Source organism: Caloenas nicobarica, chromosome 13 (genome assembly GCF_036013445.1).
Source record: "Caloenas nicobarica isolate bCalNic1 chromosome 13, bCalNic1.hap1, whole genome shotgun sequence".
Lineage (NCBI taxonomy): Eukaryota > Metazoa > Chordata > Aves > Columbiformes > Columbidae > Caloenas > Caloenas nicobarica.
The window spans coordinates 2776378-2799103 of record NC_088257.1 but is presented as its reverse complement, the minus strand read 5'-3'; the positions used below and the strand labels follow the sequence as shown (position 1 = coordinate 2799103).

General features: G+C 46.3%; 1 protein-coding gene and 1 long non-coding RNA gene across 2 annotated transcripts in view; one reads left to right on the top strand and one right to left on the bottom strand.

The window, feature by feature from the left end:
- The window catches only part of ERGIC1 (endoplasmic reticulum-golgi intermediate compartment 1), a 57503-nt gene that overhangs the window by 5919 nt on the left and 28858 nt on the right, over window positions 1-22726 (bottom strand). Inside the window, exons 4-9 of the mRNA XM_065644377.1 lie at window positions 15360-15454; window positions 14599-14723; window positions 12062-12166; window positions 8106-8166; window positions 6785-6885; window positions 4061-4183 (exon numbers count right to left, since the gene is read on the bottom strand). Coding sequence (XP_065500449.1) covers window positions 4061-4183; window positions 6785-6885; window positions 8106-8166; window positions 12062-12166; window positions 14599-14723; window positions 15360-15454 — 610 coding nt within the window. The remainder of the gene's footprint in view (window positions 1-4060; window positions 4184-6784; window positions 6886-8105; window positions 8167-12061; window positions 12167-14598; window positions 14724-15359; window positions 15455-22726) is intronic.
- Window positions 33-20793, top strand: LOC135994082 (uncharacterized). The gene is made up of 3 exons (XR_010606951.1): window positions 33-323; window positions 11137-11302; window positions 13287-20793. It is a non-coding gene; the product is annotated as an uncharacterized LOC135994082 (long non-coding RNA).

The following is a 22726-nucleotide window of genomic DNA, read 5'->3' as shown; positions in this document are numbered from 1 at the left end:
ATTTATGCGTTTAGTGAGCTCGGTGAAATGAGGAGCTGCAGTAAACACAGGTTTTGCAGGACAGCTGGCATCCCAGCAGATAAAGGCTTCAAAAACCAGAGCACCAGCCTGAGGCCAAGTCAGTATTTTTAGGGGACAAGTCCAGGTCCTGCCCCCCGTGCTGCCCTCCTCGCTGTCCCTCGGAATGTGACGCAGGGCGACTTTTCAGGGAAAACGACCGCGATGGACTTGGGGTATTTCAGTCCACAGCAGCTCAGCTGACAGAAGATGTTACACCGCAAACAACAGAATAACCATCCAATACCAAGATTTCGCGTCATCCGGTAGGAAAATCTGATTTCAGCGCAGCAGTGCAAGGGGGTGGGGTATAGAAAAAGATGTACATTCATCCGCACAGCTCTGTACTGCTGAGTGTTTGTGAGTCACAGACACCTGGCAGCCGCTCGAGCCTGGTCCCAGCACGCACACAGCCCTCGGCTTGTTGTGACAAAAAATAGACAGCACCGGGGTCGGTCTCCAGCTCAGCACAGAGGCTGCACCACCGTGTTTCTTCATCATCACAGTTCTAATACGTACAGAGTGTTGCTCCTCAGCAGCACTGAAGGAAGTTGGGCATCATGCGCTTATTTATATTTAATGGGATTTTATACTGGGAATGATGTGCGTTTGGCTCCATGAGGCTACAGTTTGACTCAGGCCCAACCATTAAAGGAGGATGGAAAAGAAATACGGGAGCGTAATAACGACAGCAGTGAGAGATCATGCGATGTGGGGTACACACGAGGGTTTTGGACAGAATATGATTATAGGATAGTGGCTGGGGTGCAGGCTGAAGTCTAAGGGAAAACAGGAGTGGATATGTAGGAGGTGACAAAAGGTGAGTGTCAGATGTGTGAACAGACCTCTGGGATGTCTTAAAATCTGAAAGTTACTTTAAAGAACACAGGGGACCAGCAGGACTCCCAGGTAATTCCTAGTAAGGTAAGATGAGAAATCCCAACCAGAGATTTCTGGCCAACCTGCAGCACTTCTTGTAGAACAACATTGTCTTGCTTTTAAACATGCCACAGGACTGAGCCCACGATACCTGCTGGTAACACGTCCCATGGCTGAAATAATTCTCCCTGCAACCATTTTGCCCCCTCATTATTTCCAGTGTAATCTTTTCACACCTAGTGGGCACACAAGTCCTCTCAAGTCAGGAAAAAAATTCTATTATTTTCTTCGGATTTTGAATGCTTCAGCAGAACTTTGGCTTGTTTTCTGCCCGCTCTCTCCTCCCAGTCCTTAGAATGACCTCATGATAAAACTTTCAGTCTGTCCACTTACAGGAACTCATAATTTTTCAGCAACGAAACTTCTCTTGTTGTTCCATTACGTCAAACACGAGGCCATGAATGGCTTCTTTGTACACGAGATGCCTTGATTTTAAGCAGTACAGTCTAACAGGCAAAAAGTACTGTGTTTAACACTCCACCAAGTGTCTGTGGTTAACCCCAGGATCCACGGCAAATTCACAGGACAGTGACAGTGGCAGCACTGACCCACAAGCAACACAAAATCTTACTTAGTACGGAATGTTTTGAAGCGTGACAAGTAAAATCCATGCTACATCAACGCCTTTTGTCCTCTCACATGGTGCAGAAAATTACGATAATGCTTCATTCCACAAAAGCCCAAGGAGAAGGCACGAGTTCGAGCGGGTCTGTTGGGAACACAGACAACCTGGGAACGCTGCTGTGGTGCTGTAACGCTGCTCTTAGTGGCGCTGAAGTTTTTGAGGGGCAAACTCATGACTGACAAAGAGCATCAGATAACCTTCCCTGCAGCAGCATGAGATTCCTTTGGCTCTCTGCTGAACAGCCAAGACCCTCCCATCTGATCTCTCCCCCCTAAAGTGTCTTTGAGCCCACAGGATCCTCCCCCGTCCTCGGGACACATTTAAATTTACTGAAAGCCACATGGGTGTCCTAGTAAACGATGTGCTTACTAAAAGGAGTCGAAGGTGATCTCCCCTACCCCAGAGCCCCTCTTGTGGCTTTTAAACCAAGCAGCTGCTGCTCAGAAAGAGCCGACGCTTTCCATGGCCCCGCTTGGCAGCGACTCCAGATGCCCCAGCGCAATCTCCATCTGGACCTCGGCCCAGTGCTGATCATCACTAACCGGTCTCCGGAGCAACCGTGATGCAAAAGGCCACGCCGGAGACACAGGAAAGGGCTGAAGCAGCGGAAAGGACAACGGAACAGATCATGTCATCAAAACAGGGCAAGGAAACCCAGGACAAAGGTGTTTTGATCCTCGGCAGCACGGTTCTCCCGCCCCAGCCTTTTCAGTGCCACCTTGAAGGCTGGAAAGCTCCAAGTGTAGCACATACCCAGCCAAGGCTGCCCTTGTGCCAAATACCCCCAGCCCGAAGGAGACCATGAGCAGGTCACCTGTACCAGGGCCAGACGGTCCACACTGGTACCCACGGTTACAGCATCTGTCACAAGGATCTGCCTCCAGATTGGCCGCGTCTGACCAGGGTCTGGCACACCTGACGTGCTGCACACCAGCTGCTGCAGATATCAGTGTCACCCACACGTCTCCACAGGAAGGACGTTCCATCGAATGGCCTCAAGTGAGCTGCTGGGGACTACAGCCATTTATAAGAACAAACGAGGTGGGCAAAAATCAACTGTAAAACTCTCCTCTGTCAGTCTAGCAGCCAGCACATGCCTGGTTAACTTCACAGACAGGATGGGGCAGAATTCCAGCTGGGGCCATTGCAAATCCCAAAGGTCACTGTGGCAACCAGTGAGAAAAACTCCTCTGGTAGCCTCCTTATGTAAGCTCTGAAGCACAGTATCAAATTCAACAGAGATGCTATTTATATGCATACAATGGCACATCAGCAGTAAGTCAGTGCTAGCAACAGACATGACACAGAGAAATGCCAGCTATCAATCATTTCCAAACGCTGTTTCCCGTTAAAAACACCTCCACACCCTCAGCCCCAACAAGATGTGTAAGAAACCTAGGAGAGCATATTTTTAGGGAAAGAAGTAGAGGCAGTAGGAGATGCCAAGTCATAAAATGCTGGTGTTTGACTTTTTAGGATTATGTTTTGAAACCAAACAGACATGCTAAGAAGAGAAGGTCTTAAACCATGACATTTAGATTTTGCTTCGAGTTCCCTTCTCTTGGTATTTGTGTATCACAGAGATCACTTGCATTTCTAAAGTTAAGTGAAGGGAACTTGGTGTTTATCAGAGGCTGCAAAATCAAAATCTTTAAGTGCAGCACAGCCACACTGCTTACGTTACTTCAAACCAAAATATCCAACCAGTTTAAAAATCAAAATCCGAGGTATTCATACCAGCCAATTTATCAACTACTTTACATTCTACCATGGCACAACAAACTGCAGCTTAAATTTTAAGCCACCTCCCTCAGGACGCATTTTTTAAAGATCTAGAAGACCTTTAAATAGCTCTTTGCCTGACCAGCAGTTTGGACAGCACAGCTTTGTTATAGATGCTGAGATCAGAACTGCAGGATGTTATCTGCATGGGTCAAAACATAACTTGTCAGGAAAACACCTCTGGAATTTGATAATAAAGCTCTTCTCCACTTCTAGCCAGGAGTAAATGCCTGGAACTGGCATATCCACACTAAGCCAAGCAGCAGCACCGAATAAAACAACTGCACTGCACTCTCTGCAAGGCAGATCTCATCATTAGAGATGGTTTATTGCAGCGTGCTTCACTGCGTACCACGTTAGCTTTACCTCAAGTTTCCGACATGCTGCAATACTGCCCATCCTGTCTAGACAGAGTTTGGCACTTCTGGAATAGGATAATTTTCTTTCTTCTCGTGCCTAGCAATTAAATCAAACTGTCAGAGCACAGGGTTTGCCAGTTACCTCACACTCCAGTACAATTGTGGCGATATGCTGCTTTATTTCAATCATGTCACAATGCTCCAAAGCACAAACTCAATTCTTCTGGACAAGAAAGGCTCAGAAAATAAATGAAAGGCAGGCAGGAGAAAGGAGAATTAGAGGTTTAGAGTAACTCACCGATGTGATAAACCTGTATAAAGGCTGTCGCCTCTCTGTGTATTTCACTGTGATGGGGCTCAAGTCGTAACGAAACCAGATAGCTGGGATAATGCGGCCAGTGTGACTGTAGGCTACGTACTCCTAGAAAAGAAAGTGGGGGAGAACGTCAGAAAACGTGAGTAATCTCATTCCAGATCAAGTGCCTGCAATAAAACTGCTTCTGTGGATCTGGCCCTTACTCCACTGTTTTGTACTAATGATCAGCCTGAAAGAAGAAAACAGTTAATTCCTGGATGACTCTCCAGGCCCTATCCTTATCAAATAGGAAAATAAGTTATTTACAATCTCATTATGATATAGCTAGGAACAGAGGGTGATGGTGCTCACTCCCATCTTCATTCAAAGTTACAGAAGTAAATAGAAAGGCTGGCATTGATTTCTCTAGCTCAGATCCGCTCTGTTTAAATACAAGCAGTGTCTACGTGGTTGCAGGTGAATTTTTTGTACTGTCAGTATGTAAAGCGTATACTGAGATATTCATCAAACAAATGGAATTTAGTTTGCAAGACCGTGAAAATCCCTTCTAGCCCATGCACTCAGAACAGAAAGCAGCAGCCCCTCCGCACTGGGACGAACAATGCGAACGCTTTGCCCACTCACTATGAATCACGTAGAGCCACGTTTAAAAATCATGGTGAAAGCCACAATGAAACTGTATACAGAAAAAAATATTCGCAAAGGTTCAAAAATATTCCAAGCTGGTTCAGGGGTGACACCTTGAGATTGCCAGCGATAATCTCCTTTAATCCATTACTTTAATAACAGGTACAGCGCAATCAGCCACAGGACGACACCCCGACAAGACACACTGCACAACGCCAACGGGCAACACGTACTGACATCAACTTACTAGCACAAGTCACATCTTTTTTTGAGGTAATATTTTGTCTGTACTCTCAGTGGAAATATAGACAGTTTTTCAGGGATCAGGAGATTTATCATGACAGACTGAGGAAGAAAATTAAAGAAAAGCAGGCTGGGGACTCATTGGCCCAACGAGAGCCACCAGCACGGCACACGCCACCTCTTCCCTTCCTGAGCCCTGTGACACTCCAGCCGACTCTGATAACCGCTTCTGGTTTAATTCTCCTTCACACAGGGGCAAAGACAACCTCAAATACTTCAGAAAGATGAAGAAAGGACAAGCAACAGGACATCCATGAGCATGCTACGAAAAAAAGCTGATTTTACTCTCAGTGAGCTCAGAGGGAGCTAGTGAAACAGCAGCTGTCTCCTTCATTAATCTCATATAAATCCCAAATTTCCCTCTAGGTTTTTTTCTAGGGATGACAAGAGAAGCTGAAGGTAGTTGAAATCTCTAGTCGTAATATATTCAGGGCTGTTATTGCAGAAGCTCTGCAGTGTCTTTTGGGACAGTGGCTGCCCGGGGAAGTGAGGAGACCGAGGGTTTAGGGGGTGAAAGAGGCGCAGAGACAGACAGTCCGCACTTCAGGCTCTACTCATCTCTTCACACTACTCAACCTGTGCCAGACCATTCCAGTGGCTTCTGACTTCTGTCTCCCACTGATCAGTGTGGGAGTCAAGGACTAAAGCACCAAGAAGAGAATTGTGATGTCTAATGAGAAGAAAACGCGGAGGCAGCACTGCTTCTCTGCGTTTCAGTTTTGATAGAACTGACCTCATTTCTTCCCCTCTTCCCCACCAGCAATCCTGAGTCAGTCTTGGCCGAACGGCTCCATTTGCAACAATCTCACCGAAGTGTCAAAAGCTCCTGCTGTTTTCCAAGTTGCTTTCAGAACTTGCGTCGCAAGAGTCTTATCAGAACGACGGTTGTGACATTACACAGAACAAATACATTGTAATCTGAATAGAGGGAGACGTCCAAACCATTGGGACACGCTGTACAAGCCACCCCAAAAGTCACTAGACAGGAACGCTAATCTGAGAACTAGTCAATGAGAGGGTGTGCTTGATTCTCAGTTATGGCAAACTAGCAGTAATTAGATATTATAAACATATTCTGGTCTTTCATTTAGCACCTGAGTGGCAAATCATTTTAAATCGAAAGAGGCTTTTTACCTTAAAAAGTAAAGAGAGTCTTTTTTTTTTTAAGTTCAATACATCGTATTATTAAAATACAAATATCTTCACATTTAATGTAAATTAAAGAACTATAACGTTACAGTAACTATCATAATCCACTATAATAAAGTAGGCACTGTGAAACAGTCAAGCAGTACGTATTTGCTGCTGCAGGTTCAGTGGCTTAATATCTGAAGTCAACGTTTGTAAAAAGCTAAAAACTCTGCTTATTTATCTGATACGTCCATCACAACTGAGGCTGCTTCATTAATAAAACCACGTGTAAGTGCTGTTTTGTATGTTCAGCTGGATTGCAGTTTCCATCCAGATGCATCTTGACACGAATCACAAGAGCTCCTGCAGCACGTAAAAACTTTCCACACAATGTACAGAAAATCTAGATCAGTTTCACAGACACAGGGCAAAGTCGGGAGCGAGAACACCGTTCGTTCTCTAGCATTAAAACAATGCCACCACCTGGAAGACCCACTCGGAAGAGTTTCAGTTCCTCCTTCTCCCAGCAGAGGCTACTGCTCACCTACAAACCACGGACACGGAGCAGGAGCGATGGCTGGAGATCCTCCGTGCAACCCCTGGGCTGACACGAGGAGCTTTTCTCAGATCTACCCGCTGCTTTACCTTATTTGCTACAGTATATTGGTATGAGTATCGCTGCTTGCCGCCCATGTCTTCGTACACCGTCGGGACTATCTTCAGTATGTAATCGTGAGATGCAAGAGCTACGGTCAGGAAAGGAAAGTATAAGTTAGCATTCAGAGAAAGGAATTGCAGCACACATAACATTTCAAAGTAAACGTGCAAAATCAGCTAAAACAAGTCACAGAAAGGTGCTTCCCTGCTCCTTATGTCAGGTTCTGTGACAAAGTGACAATTTGACATCCTACGTTTATGTTCTTTGTACAAAACGTTGTAAGGTACTCGATGACACAGAACCTGCCCACCGTTCTGAGGCTTCTATAGCACCAGGACCCACGGAGATGAGTTTGGGCCACTTGAACCTTCCGAACTGCTTGCAACTATGAATGATAAGACTTACCAGCCCCACAAAAAGCTGTCCTGGTTAAATCAAGAAATAGCTGAGGTTAGAACTGCAGCTCACTGAGCTTCTTTTGCCAGAATAAGTTGAGGCATTACAACCTGTGTAGTCTCATTGCTTGTGCACTCAGCTTCCTTTATGTTCTTCCTTCTCCTACAGCCGCTCAACAATTATTAACTCATTTTTTCATTATTTAAATGGGTTGTGCCAGCCACTTTTTGTGTCTGCTGAAACAGTTCTAAACCAGAATTCTAAAGGATTTATGCGCAGGATCCTTTGGCCAAGTGTAACACAATGACATTTGGCTCCTGGAGAAAACAAGCAAACAAACAAACACCCCAAAGCCCCAACAAACCAAAACCCCACAATTGTCCGACTTCAGGAACAGCCATCAAAACTTTGTTCCAAGAAATGGACAAAACTGATATCCTGCAGGAGCCTGGATACTTGAAGGAGAAAAACTACTTTGAATTGTAGCATGCGCCGGGAATTTCTTTTTGTGGTGCTGGTCATAAAGAAGGGCAATGAAAATGTCTACCCTTCCAGACACAGGGCAGAACTTGACGTAGGAGCTAACTTACAACGCAAGGTCCAGGGAAAGTTCTGATGGTGGTGACAGCAGCAAAGGGGAGCTGCAGGAATAGGATACGGATCAAAAACTCAGTAACTCTGAGTCGGTCATTAACAGAACTGGAGACAATGTCCAGGCTGCATAAGTGCTGCAAAGAACCTTTTGGGCTAAGACTACAGTACTGGAGAAAATGGAAATGTGGGTCAGCAACATCCGCATCATATTGGTTAAAGAGGCAGATTAGAGTTGTGGATACAGCAGTGTTGTGTGAATGGCTCTGTTTTCCCTGCTGCAGAGGGTGGCTAAGACCTGTAATACCCAAGAATACGTACGATTTGAGCTGAGTTTGTCTGCTCCCTCCAAGGCATTGAATGCTCCGTGAACATTATGGACCTGGAAAGCAAAAAGGCGTATGAAGAAACTGCACTATGACCTGGTACTCTTGACCTTTGTTTCCCTATCCTCTCTTGTAACAAGGACATCAGTCTGATTCAACCTTTCCGAAAACAATGCCTCAACCCAGTAAAAGATGACTTGAAATATCTTTCAGTGACCATCATCACAGAGGTTGGTTCCAAGTAAAAAAGTTGATTTCACAACATCTTACAAGATGAAACTCCAAAACCACTCCAAAGCGAAAGGAATTGCAGTTGGAAGAGGCCAGTTGTGAAATTTCATTGTGAGACATTTCCTAAGAGTTTTGCATAGTTAACTGTGAAATTCATTTATCAGGCTGAAAGGGAAATAAAAGGGAGTCATATTCAGGTTAAAACTCAAGAGTTCTCCTGTAAAGGTAGCCCATGTCAGAGCAGTTGGGCTTGTACAGCTGGAACTCACTAGCCCAGCTTTCACACTGTGCCCTTGGAGGTGGGAAGAACCCATCCCAACACTGCCACCCGTCCAGCTTTTCCTGCAGCTGGTCCCAGGCACGCAAGAATCTGTGTGCCCAGAATAACAGGACTTCCATCCCATGCCTTCCACATACTATGATACGGAGTCTGATGTCCACCAACAGCATAATCAATTTGTGGACCCTCTAGACAGGGAAAACCCCACAGCAACAGCTGTAGATTCACGTAATGTACAGTAAGCTATACAGAAAGGAAAAATAACTCCACGACCTAGAAATTCCTGACCTTAAGCCAGACAAGAGGGAAGAAGAGTTTGGAAGAAGTATCTGGTCGTAGGTGTGACAGTCTCATCTCACTACCAGGGCAATGCAATCTACTGCCCAGACCCTCTCAACACCCGATAGCATGTGGATGTGTTTGTCTCATCCTAACGGCCGTGTCCCTGTTCTGAATGCTACGGAGTGGACGATGGTCTGGAGGAAGCAGCAACTGAACCCATCTCTCTCCTGAGAATGGAAATTCTCTAGAGAGAGGAAATCATCAGCAAGTTCAACCGGCAAGGCGCTGGTAACAAGACCAGAGCAAAAGCAATAGCTGAGCCTTCTAAAGTGCCTTTCAGTCTGTTGGCATTTCACATATTTTACACAACAGCAACCATTTCTGCATTTCACATGCAGACTGTACATATTATTTATTGACAGTAAAAAGCAAACAAAGAAAGAGAATCCCAGGGCTGGGCTACAGTATTATGCTCCACTCTTGATACAGCTGAGAAGTGAGACTCTTCATGCATATTTGGGCCAGAGACTTTAAGGTCCCCTTCAAACACTCTAACAGTAAACATTGGAATGATTGCTCAGCAAACTACTGTATCTATCCTGTGAGGTACTTGTATATTTGGACTTGTCTGCTCTGCATCCCTCTACACGGTGAGTTTGCAAAGGTGTGAGTTACAGAGCTTACACAGACAGAGCCACCAGACATCCCCACGACTGCCTGTTTCGGTGCCATCAGGTCCTTTGGTGCATCTGCCTCCCTTGCCTTTGCAACAGGGATGGCATTTGTAACTCCCAGTCTGACGTTTTACCATGATTTTCCTTGTGGAATACTCTGGGGTCCCATTACAATGCTTGCTGTCCATACACTGCTAATTAACAGCTGCTCTACAAAGTGCACAGGTGTGTTCCTCGAGGGAACATACTTGTTTGTACCTCGTTAAGTGTCTGGAGAGACTTCAACAAGGAACGAGCTTTTGGCCACAGGAACAAAATTGCTTTGCAACAGTGAACTTATGCAAGGCTGTCCAGCCAGGCATTCTCAGGGCTGTCCTGTACTATTAATACCAAGGCCAAATCTGGTCCTTGGAGTAGCGGCCCAGGTGGCCAGTCTATGGTTTAACAGTGCCAACACTTCAGAATTCTCCTGTGACATGGACCTCAATAAGATGCTTGCCAGGGCCTTGAATACTGTGGGCTTCAGCCTCTAGAAATGCATGTGAAGACATATAACTGGACATGTAACTCAGGCAGAGGCCAACAGCAGGCTGAAATAACTGTGAAGGGAAGAGAAGACCTCTCACAAAGGTTAAAACTAGATTATTGAACACCATCATCTAGCACTCAAGATAATTTTATGACTAAAAATGTATCAACTCTTACTTTCCACATCTCTTGCTTTACTAAATTACCTGACATGCAAGAACCTCATTAGTTTGAATTTTGGTCTCATCTACATGAGGGAAAAATTGACCACTATTGTGCATGAACTACTGTTGAAGAACTGAAGCTCATTCAATGCCAGATGAGATTTAAATCTCTATTTCAAACAGGCTGTTTCTTCTGGAGAACATAGCATGCACCTCAGTAGATCATTCTGGCAGAGTTGGTAAGAACCTACAAAGAACTAACTCCCAGCACATGACACAAGTGAATGAGGAGCTCCTCACCCTCTTTAAGAAATATGAGCATATATTACATCAAAGCAGGTGGAGACAACCCAAAATATTCAAAGGTGTATCTAGACAGATTTAAAGCTCTCCATACTTGCTGGTTCTCTACACTGCTTGCTGAGTCTCGGTAGCACCTGTTTAGTGAATACATCCTTCTTTAATTTGTGCTGTTGAATTCATGTTTGCCTACAGGGTCAGCAGCACCTACATGCTCCACTCCTGTGTGTGCAGATGATGAGTAGTTACTTTCAGCTTTGAAAATGCTAATCAGAACTTGGCCAAATCAGGAGCCAACTACATCTCTGCCAGACAGGTTTCTCACCACCAGAACTGAAGACGCTCCTTTGCCCCCAACTGTCCAGGCTGCTCATCTCATTCATGCTGATTCGCACTTTGACTCCATTACTCAAAGACTCCACGATAAAACAATGGGAATGCTCCCTCAGAGCGCCGATTTCCCACGCAAACTGCAGAACTCCCTATTAGCACTTGCCTAATATTTTTCATAATCTCTGTGTGCTTTACAGACATTAAGCCAAGCTTATTTATATGCTAATATTGCAGCGTTCCCACACAAGATATTTCCTAAAAGAAGCCGGGAGCAGAATCAGAAGACTACAAAGCAACGCTTAGACTTGTTAGCATGAAAAAGGGTTTTGGAAGTGGGTGTACAAGCAGCAGACTAATGAGACGTCTGTGCTGAGGAAAGAAGATTACAGAGAGACTATAGGTAAGCAATGTTTAAGGTGAGTCGCAAACTGGGTGTGCACATATAAAACTCCCACCTGTGATGCTAGCTCCTTGGAAGTAGGCTAGAGAAGTGCTGTAATCCGGCCTTATTGAGAAATCAGGAATTATTACATAACTTGCAACACCTGGTGAAACTCTATCCACTGGGTAAGTGCACACATTCAGCTTCTTCCCAGCAGGGAACTGGCAGCTCCAAGTCCAACTTGTGTTTCATAGAACAAATTTGACTAATAGGAGTCTGCTATACAAGTACAGTGAAGTGAATTAAAAAGGACTTGACTGGTGCTGTGGTAAAGGCAGTGGCAAGCACACATCTTCCCCTGGTTACTCACTGCTCCTCTGCAAAGGCTGTCAAGATTTGTTTACTGCATTAATACTGAAAACAGTACTGAACAGAATTTTGCAAATCTGTGAATCCTCATTTCTACTCCCTGCAGGAAGACAGCCACATAGTTTTCCAAAAGCACCTTCAGTTTCAGATGACAAAACGCAAAGTTCCTCTCTGGCTGAACTCTTGTCCCTCCTGAACCGGTGGCATGTCAACAGTTTGTGAACTCTTCTCAACTGAGTGTACATCGCATGAATGCAAGGGATGGGTTTGCTTATCCAGGCAGCGCTTTCTTATGTCCTCTCCACACAGTGCGTGGCCCTTCCACAAAACCTAAGTGTCTAATATTAAAGTCACCGCCATTGCGTTCATTCCCCTAGAGCCAGGGAATTTGCAGGGAAGAGAACTCACCTGTAACTTGTCCCCAAATGAGAGCTTGTGGATGACATGAGTCATGTCAGGATTCTGCGGCTGCGCAGTGGCACTGTGCGTGGACACGTGAAAGTTGCCAGGGACCTAAAATTAGTCAAGACAAGGAAGACAGGATTTCACATTTTATCCCTCAAGGCACTGCTAGGCTCCGTGATACGAAGCAGAAATGCCTGGATCCGTCCAGCCTGGCAGGCTGTATCTGCTCGGCAGTGGACACGTCGGAGAAAGGTTCTGAAACACTTCCCTGTGCTTGACCAACAGCACCACACTGCACACGGAGCCGAGATCGGTTACATCCCGCAGCCCAGTCGCTCCTGCTGACCGGGTGATGAGTGGATCGCTCCCAACTTCGGGGATTCCTAATACTTAAGGCTATGTCTTTCATCCCCATTAAAATAAGATTCATGTCTTCGACAAGCAATGAACAGTTGCTTAATGTTTTACTCCCACACCTTGCATTTGTAAATGGGCCCACTGCTGCAGAACAACCCAAGAAAACTGTGGATATATTCTTATTGTAGCGCTGGTCAAGAGCAACCTTACATTTGAGACGATTGTGCGTAAGAATAAGTTTTATGTAGAAAGAGAAAAAACCCCACCAAAACCAATGGGGCTTCCCATACAAACTAATCTAGATCTCCAGCTTCTAGCCCTGGCAATAGCCCTTCCAAATACAAGATTTTCTGGTTTTACTTTTTTTAAAAGGAGAAAGAGTTCTGAAAAATACAGATTTCACCTAAGGAGTCGGTTCCAAGACAGAAACTGAGCACTGGTGCCATTCTGAAGGGATCACTCTAACATGCACACACTTCTCAGGTCACTAACCCTACTCCATGAAGTCCGCCAGCAGGTTCGGCTCAGTCACTGTTATGGAGGGTGCAAGAATTTTTTCCTATTGGGAAATGAAGCAACACAACTGAGGAGCAATCTGGCATGGCCTAAGAGGAGAGTGGGAGGATGGTTATACAAGTGGTGCCCGTTGTGCTCTCTGCAGGGCGACCTCAGCAGCCGGGCCATGGGAGGCCACATGCCAGCTCCACGTGCTTTCAGGAAAGCTAATTGAAATGACTTGAGGAACAGTGGTGCGCTCCCGGGAACACTTTCAGGTGTGGACACAAACTGTGTCATCCACAAACTCCGTAAACAGGGTGGCAGTAAGTAGCACACACAGTCATCTCACTGTCACCTTGTCCTCTCTCTTCAGGTTGGAGAGTAACACTCCAGTGCAAGCCCTGGTCTGGTTTCAAATTCCGGCCGTGTCCCGCTCCAGCACCAGCTCAGACAGAAGCCTGTGCAGTGTCTGCCAAGGGACTGCAGATTTCCAGCTCATACTCGAGAAGTTCAGGTTTTCGGTCCCGGGACAGGTCCCCTCCCTCTGACAGCAGTCCCAGCCAACGCAATTTAGTGGCCTTTCACAGATTAAGCCGTGAAGAGAGCCCATCACTGCACCTTTTGAGTTGCTTTGGTGAGCAGAACACACCACATCTAGCAGATAGAACCCCAAGTATTTCAGCTCCGAGCTTTGGGAATTAACGAAACAAGAACTATCTTCCAAGAAGCCCTTTCCCAGTTTTCTGGACTATCAGCTGTCAGTGATCTTGGTGGCTTAGAGGCGAGGAGAGAAATGTCCTCTTTTTAAGTCCCTAATCTTTTCCATGCCACAGAGTCAGTAAGAGGTTCTGCCTGTTATTTTTAGATGCGATTTAACATGACCTGGGAGGAAAAGAAGGAAGTAGGATTTTGTAGCCTGTGGTACATGAGGAGGCGTGAATAAAGGGTGTGCCCTTCTTAGGACATCAGTGAGCCCCACCACCGCCTCCCCCACCCCAGCTAGTCATCTCCAGCATTACATAGCAAGATTATTCAATTCTGAACACACCCAGCCCAGAGAGAAGCCTCCTCCAGGCCTGGATTTTCATTCTTTCAGACAGAAGCAGAACATCCCAACGAAGTATGCGCAGAGGTCGCGTGCACGGATTGCAAACATCTCAGCACGGAGCCGCTTCTGTAATGCTGGCACCCTCTAGTAGGGAACATTCCTGTCATTCTGCGGCTCTTGGAACAAAAGAGCACTTGGATAGAGACACTGCCAAAGACCTCTGCACAGCGAGTCACATTTTGGAGGTGCAAAAGTTGTGACAAGTAAACACAGAAGTCATTCGGCATTTGTAGGGAGTTCATACATCCCCTAAACGTGAGGCTGCTGTGCTGAGACACAGGACTGACCGCAACATAGAGCTGCTCTCTGCTGTTAATCGATGCAGTCTCAATGACCTGCTCTGGCAAATAAAGAAAAAACCTGATCTAAGACATTCTCTGTGGGTCTAAGTACGCAGCCTCCTCTCCCCACACTGCTCTGCAGTACCGAGAGACTCAACCTTACCTCTGGTGAGGACCATGAACGTACACTCTACAGTAGAGACACTGACACACAGATTTTCATGAGCATTTTACAAATGGATCTGGCCAGCATCTTTCCAGCCAGCACACGCTCACCCGCTGTCATTCCTGCTCACCTTGTTGATGCTGAAATGGCCCTCGAACCTGCAGCCATCTCCATTATTGAGAGGTATCTTCATTGAGTTGTCAATATGACCCACTTCGTGCCTTCCCATTTCATCTTGGATGTCTAGTCCAACTACTGCATGGGTAGGAAGGGAGGAGACAAAAAATCAAAACAAAAGAAATAATCGGAAGGTTGCATAGGAAAGGTATGCACTGCTTTTACTGGGACAAAAATCCACATCTTTTTTCCACGACTAAACTGTGCTAGTAACATCATTTGTCAAATATTAATTGTTATACCAGCTCTTCATAAAGAACTTTGTAATCAAACTTTTCAGATTGCCTATTTGACACAAATATACCTCTCACACCCTGCCAGCTGACTGCAATCTCAGTTACACAAAGAGAAAAACTTCAGATAGACAAGGCAGGTGATTTGTGAAAAGCCAACAACTAGCTGGTGCATTCAGAGTTCCAAATGAAACCTGGGAGGTTTCTTGCTCTCAGACACAAAAAGGTTGCTGTGAAAAAAGGAAATGAGATTTAGGAAGAAGTCAGGGAGGGAGGTGCCACCAACATGGGCTGCAGGGTGAGCACGGGGGCTGCGAAAACAGGTGTCCTGGCCTGGGACACAAATCGATGGGGTGTTGGCAAAGGCTGCAGCTACTTGATCTCCATGCACCCTGAAGAAGGGTCACTATACCAGTTCGGGCCCATTTCAAGTATTACTTAAAATACAAAGAAAAACTGGTAAGTGAAAAGGGGTACTCACATTCACAATGCAGGTTTGGCAAACTGATGTTCAAATTGACTTCTATTTTACCTCCACTGTCTTTGTCTGGATCATCCACGTAGAGCTCGTTAACTCTGGAGGACAGAAAACCCAGGTGGGTTCAGGCACATGGCTGCTTTCCACAGGAAAACAAATGAACAAAAAACCCAACTTGCATAGGAAAGGAGAAAAGGAGACTTTGGAGCAGAGGGTTTGACTGGGTGACAGCTGCGACAGTGACAAGACAGAGAGCAGGAACGGCCTCCAAAACTGCACGGGGGCAAATCGTGACTTAATTTTACTTCTTGCTTGGCAATCGCAGGAGGTTTTAAACTAGTCCCTCGCACCATCCAAAGATAGAACTCCTGCTCCAATCTACGTTTCCTGCCCCCTTCCCTAACCTGAGTTTCTAGAGGGGATACAGAACGAGACGTGAATGTTCAAGAAACAGCAGGCTAGTGTGACAGCCCCCTGCATCCATGGGCTGTTACTCCTTTTAGGAAAGAGGGAAGCATGTGCTTTGCCATTTGTTTCATAGTTTGTTTCAGAGAAAGGCTGCTCTCAGCCATCCCTCAGGAAAGCTTGTTTGTGTAAGCGATCACCTTTCGTTGCCGCTGACCGAGCCGCAGCAAGTGAAGGCAGCACGGCATCCCTGTGTCTCTCTCCTGAATATCTCATTTCAATCTATGAATGGTAACCAAAAGCAACGACTAAAAGCGAGAAGAGGATTTGAGCCAGGAACAGATGGGAAGAAATATCCTGGACAGCAGGATCTAACACACTACGCCACAGTCTCCCAGAGTTGTTTCACAGCACCCACAGTGCTGGCACATATTTCATAGGAGACAAAATACAGATTAAAAGGAATACAAGAGTATAAATATTTATTGTTGGCACATACAATCCACAAACAAAAAAAACCCCAACGCAAGCACAGCCGAGTTTGCTGAACAGTCCTAGAGAATCCACTCTGGGGAAACTCACCACAAAGTCCAACACTGTTCAGCCTCATCAAATAAAAAGATTTGACAATCTATCTTCCAGTCAGACAGATTATAAAGCTATGGGCACGTATGTTCAAGCAAGCTACAGAAAATAAACTCCCTTCACCAGTAAGTGTACTGTATTATTTTTATTTAATGCTCAAAGTGCATGAAACCCTTTGACAAGCCCTTGCCGAAGAGTCTCTATGCTAATAGATGAACCAGACTAAGGGCAGCTACAAGACAAAGTGATTTTGCTCTGGTGATACATCTCTGGACCATAATGAACCGTTTGCCCTGTAGATCCAGAAGAAACAAGCCTTCACTCTGAGAAACACACAGCTGCCAATTTTTTTGGAGGTAATTACTCACAGGTCAGTGGGGTTTACAGACACTCATTTAAAACCAGCACAGCATTTGTCTTCAGCTTCACAGCCCTACCTTTCTCTGGTTTTAATTGGCTTGACAAGTTGCTTGCAATCATTACTCAACGTATTTTTCAAGTGATTAATAAAAATGACACAGAGGGAGGGGAAAGATTGCTCATCAGTGACCTAGTTAGAAGCTTCTTGGCTGAGCCCTCTTCTCCTGGGTGGAATGCATTAAATTTTCTATGTGTTTATTACTGGCAGATTGGGTAGCGATCGGGATTAAGTCATATGTCCAAATACGGTTTTGAGGAGCAGCTCCAGCCAGGACAGGCGTGAACCCCCCAAACCAACGCACCTCTCCGCGTTCCCCAAGTCCTCCCATCGAGATCCCAGTTGCCAGCCAACCCCTTTCATAACAGCGCCTGGCTTGTCCCAGCTCCCCGTGTCTGAGATGCCACGGGCAACTGGAAGTCACCGGTCAAAAGGAGGATTCGGGCTGGCGGAGAAGCGTGTCGGGTTTGGCAGCGCAGCTGAGCATCCAGCTCTAGGAAGGTCAATATTTGTATTTGCTGATTCCCAGTTCTGAACCTGGTTTGTTCGCTTGGTTTGTTCAGCTTGAATAAGAGGAGATTGAGAGGAGACCTCATGGCAGCTACAGCTTCTTCACAAGGAGAGGGAGAAGGGTAGGTGCCGATCTCTTCTCTTTAGTGACCAACCACAGAACCCCAGGGGATGGCAGGAAGATGTGCCAGGGGAGGGTCAGTTAGACATGAGGAAAAAGTTCTTCCCCCAGAGGTCCTGGACACTGAACAGGCTCCCCAGGGAGGTGTCCCGGCCCCAACCTGACGGTGTTCAAGAAGAGACTGGACAACGTCCTCAGACACACGGGGTGACCTGTGGGGTGTCCTGTGCAGGGACAGCAGTTGGACTCCATGATCCTTGTGGGTCCCTTCCAGCTCAGGACATTCTATGATTCTACCTGTCAGAAAACGCGGGGCCAGGTGCGGTCTGTAAGCAAAGGCTCACAAGCTTTTCAGCGAGAAGCGGCTGCGGGTGGAGCCTGTGGAAGCTCTGACGTAGGAGGGCGAGCGGTGAGGTCACTCGGTTGCAGACCAGACCACTGCGGCAAAGAGAAGTCGGCCAGTTTGTCCACGTCACGCAGCCCATTAGTTGCAGATTAACAAAACTGGTTTCCTGTCCTGCGATCCGGTCACCGGACCAAGGGTTCCCAACCTGTCCCTTGGGCAAGTGCACCCTCTGCGCTGACCTGCTCCGTTCCTGAGGTTCCTCTCACGATGGAGAACCAAAAGTACAACAACAACACACCACAGGCTATGTTTGCTGCGGCAAACTTCGGAAGAAACATCATCATTTTCAACAAACTGGAAATTTCACTCCCAAAGTACATTCTGGAAACCTCACAGGTAAAGCAAACTCCCAGCACTAAGGCTACTCCTCCCAGAACCTCCTCCTGAACCACCACCACCTACGTCTGATGGAGCTGGCAGAGAACTGGCACTCACGCCTCCCTTGTTATCCCCCTCCTCAGGGCTCAGAAGTCAAATTGCACACACCTTTCCTTTATGTCACTGGACAATCCTGGGATGTTGGGAAAAAGCTCTGTTTAACCACCTCTAGCAACTCTCCCTGAAGGCATTAGCGTCTCCAGTGGAAGAAATGAAGTCGGCTCTAACTTACAGCTGTCCCTCCTGGATCATAAAGTGTCCCAGGAGTAACGGGGCTTAACAGCGAATCTGGGATGGTCACAAGGGAAATAAAACCCAAGGTCAGGCAGAAGGACACCGTAACTGCAGCTGCTTTGATGGCTGTTCAGAGAGGCAGCGTATAGGGTTGTATTGTGACTCCAAATGTGGCACGTACCCCCTCTGAAGACCCCAAGCACATAGGAGTTGGTATTTTACTGGTTGTTGTTAAGGACTATTTGAATAAAAGTGGTCGAATAAAGCAGGGGTTGAGGTGCAGAGCTGTGGAAGTACAATGATGGTAACAGGACAGGTGAGCCGTGGACCTTCTCCCTCCATGGGGCCTCTGACCACGGATTCAAGGAATGGAAGGAAAGTTTCTCCCCGCAGCAGGAGCCGTGATCCACACAGAAAGAATCTGCTTCACTTCTAGAAAGAGCCACTTCGAAATACTTCACATTCCTGAGCGGTGCTGCTGGGTTTCTCAGTTGCTTATCCCCCTTTGCTTACAAACTTGCAGCATTACACAGAAAAAGTTGGAGGGATTCTTTGGCTAAGAATGCAGATCACGCAAAAGGCACGCGAGAGAGAACCAAAGGGGGAAACAGCGGCAAGAGGGCTCAGCATTTCTTTAAGATTTTATCCAAAGAAAGTCAGACCTGTTCTCTATGCTTTAGGACTCAGATTTACGACACAACAGTTTTGTTTCCCCAGAAACAAAACTTCCCCAGTAACTTATTTCCACCCAGCAGCCCTGGCCACTAACATTAGACACTTCAGCACTTCAACATCTGAAGAGTCTGTGGCCCTTGGAATACAAGAGGAGACATTGCATTGACTTTTCAGAGCCATGCACGCTGCCTGTGTGCTTTCTGAACGCATCTTCTTTGTCCTCTGTCCTCCTTGTCCCAGTGTCTACAAGTTCTAGCCTTTTTTCTCCTTCTTTCACAGCAAAGAACCAGGCACTCTCCTCCCCAGTCATCAGCCATACAGAAAATACAGCTCCTTACTCCAGCAAGTTGCATTTTACCTTGTCCTCCAACTTCCAGGAGGCAGTCTCTGGTCTTCAGGACCCTAAACCTAAGAGGGAAAATAATTATTCTTTCCTGAGGGAGACCAAAGCTTCTCAAAAGACTTTCTCAGGCGAGCTCTCCTGGCTCCGCTTGCCATTTCAGCTCTACTCAACCACCTTCCAAAAACACAATGATCCAAAGCTGAGATTCCTGCACTACCTTCTCAGTTGTGCCAGACCAGAGAAGACCCAACACAGGACAATCAACCCATCTTCTTTTCAATTTCTGTGAAGAAACAACAAGCAGGTCAGCAAATTCTCTACTGTGTAATAAACTGAGCATATGTCTGTGCTCTACCATTTGTGATCTTCCTTCTACGCCTTCAATCTCAACCAGTTCTTCACTGAGAAGGTCTCTGTGCCAGGTTAGGTCTTGGCTCAGCTGCGAAGCACAGAAAACGCTGTCGTACGAAGGCAGGAGACACGGTTCTCCAGGAGGCAGGAAGAAGGAGAAGGGTTTGAAAGACGTCAATGTAGATTTGAGTCAGAAATTGCAAATGACATGACCTTCCGCTTCCTGCTAACCCATACACGTACATTAGGACAAACGGCATAACAACAGTTCACAAATATACAACACCTTTTATTAGGTAATCTCCAAGTTACTACGCAAACATTAATTAAGCTTCTTAGTACCCCTGAGAAGTAGGCAGCTAAGTCTCACATCCTCCTCCAGAAAAGCGTCTGTCCAAGGTCAGTCCACGGCAAGAGCAGGCTCACACCTCCCGTGCCCTCTGACTGCTCGGCTCTGCTCCCTGTGCTGGTTTCACTTGCTCCAGCATTTCACGTGCCTCAACTGGATGAGCTGGTGGGGTTGGAGTTGCATCTCCAGCTCAGTCTCTGGATCACAACACACGAGTTGCAGCACCCGCTGCAGATGGCTTATGCTCCAAGCTTACAGTTTCCAGCAGAAGGAACTCCTGTTCCACCAGGACCACGCTCCGCTGCTCACAGCAGGTGTGGCTTGATCCTGCAGGTCGTTAGGAGAGATTTTCATGGGCCAAGAGCCACAAGGCACATTCCACATACCTTGGAGGGCTAAGAGGCAAAAAAGCTCTGAAGGCAGGTACGGTAACAATTCTGCTTCACTGAAGGATCCATCTTGGCCCCAGAAGCTCCCACCGTTTTGCTTCCTCCCACTTCGGGAGCCTGGATGAACAGTCACGTTGTGCTGCACGTAATGTGACCCCAGCACAGGAGCTGGGCTGTGCGACATTCACAGACCGCCCAAGGTATTTTTCACGAAGATTACAGCAAGCAGGTGTCCCCTGTGAGCAATCTGGTCACCTTAAATGAACAAGTGATTTGGATGTTGCTGATGACTTATGCTTTTACGCAAAGGCAGTATTTTTATTACAGATATTCTGCTTAAGTAATTAATCATCCTGCAGGGGGGCACAGCCTTCCAAGTGGCAAACTTGTCACTTCAGCCTGTTTAGTGCCAGTTACTTCATTAAATAAAAGAAAAAAAGAAAAAGAAAACACAGCCAGGAATGGTCTGTTGCTTTATACAGTGTGCTGCGACAGATGAATTATTGTTGAGCAGCTACCTTCATACCCCAAGTATCACATTCATACCCTCCTACCCTTTCCCCTGGTTGCCAGTGCAATGCAGACTAGATTAGTTAATTAAATCTTTCCTCCTTGATGATGGAATACTTGGAAAAACTCTTATTGATCCTATGGAACATAATTCATGGCCTAATTATGGTGATAAAACTGCAGGATTATCATCTTGACAGCTATTAACTTCTAGCATTGATCTGAGTCAATTAGAAAAGAGAGAGGTGATTTCTACATTCTTGATTTGCAATGTAGCAGCAGGATGAACGAGGAAGGCTGTTCAAGGTACGTCAAGCAATTCCTAGCTCTCAATCTACTCTCAGCTCTCAACCTACTACTGATCCTGCCCAGGAAATGCCAGGCACATTTAACACTTTAGCTTTGTTTCTTCAGCCATTTGAGTCATCTGGTCAGTGGGACAACTGGGTTTGACACTGTCTGTTTTGCAGAGGTTCAAATGTGGAGCACCAAACTCCTTCATCTGTCTTTTACAGAATTGAGGAGCTCTAAGGATCTAAGCTCTAAGGATCTAAGCTCTTGTTTTGTACTGAGTCTTCAGTCACTCTCAGTCTGGACAGAAAAAAAAAATCAAAAAAATCCAGAAGATACTTGATTTCCAGAGTTAAACTCACCCTGTCCTTAATTGCAATGATGGGTTGTGGCTGAGCAAAGAAAGAAAAACCTCTTCCCTCAGCAGCCTTCACTGTGCTTTTCCTGAAAAGGATGTAGCCCCAGCTCAGACCCAAGGTTTGATTTCCTTCGTGGCTGCTCAGAGGACTCTCTGTTGGGGTCACACAACAAATCTAGATGAGAAACTAGGAGTTTCCTACCCCAGTCAGCAGCAAAATAGGACGTACATTTACAGCGTGTACTGGTGCCGCATGAACTTCCCGCATGTTCGCTGTAACACGCCGTGTCTTAGCTCTGTTTCCTAAGTGAAGTAAGCTTCCCTGCAGAGATGCAATCTCAGCGCTCATTAGAAATGCCCACACGAGTTATGACACCGCTGCTGTGATGCGTGCTGTCCTCCCCACACAGGTAATCTGTTTGATTCTAGTGTTATGGCTGTTATCCTCAAGATGAGGGTGTCGTTTCTTGGCCTGCTGCCACCCAGACAAGTCTTTAGCAGTTGAGACTATAAACGCTAAGGCAATGGGTTGGTCAAGGAAAAAACAGCTTTGAAGTTGGGCAAGAGCGACCAAACTGAGATTTCTAGTAATACCAGGAATTGTTGCTACAGCCATATGAATGCAGAAGAAAGTCCGACAGCGGGTAGAGGCGAGCGGGCGTTAGGGGTTAGCGTGGTGGGGAGCAGACCTTATTCTATCATTGAGTTCAACAAACCACACCAGCCTCCAACTCTAGACGCAGATACCAAAGAAACCTCCTGTTGGTGAGGGTTAGACAGTTAATCCTGTGGGTACCACTGCTGCCGACTTGCCCTGGAGCAGGCTGTCCATGCACACACACCACGCACAATTACTCGGCATTAAAGGCTATGAGGTCAGTGTGAGTCCGCACCGGCGAACTGGGTACGTCTCTGATGTGAGGCACCAGGCCAAGTGCTCTCCATTTCACCTTGCCAGCAAAAATGTGCAGCTATTCCCACGTAATCCAGCTTTTGTCAAGTGCTTAACTGCTTTAAGGGAAATATTACGCAAGAGGAGAGAGGCTG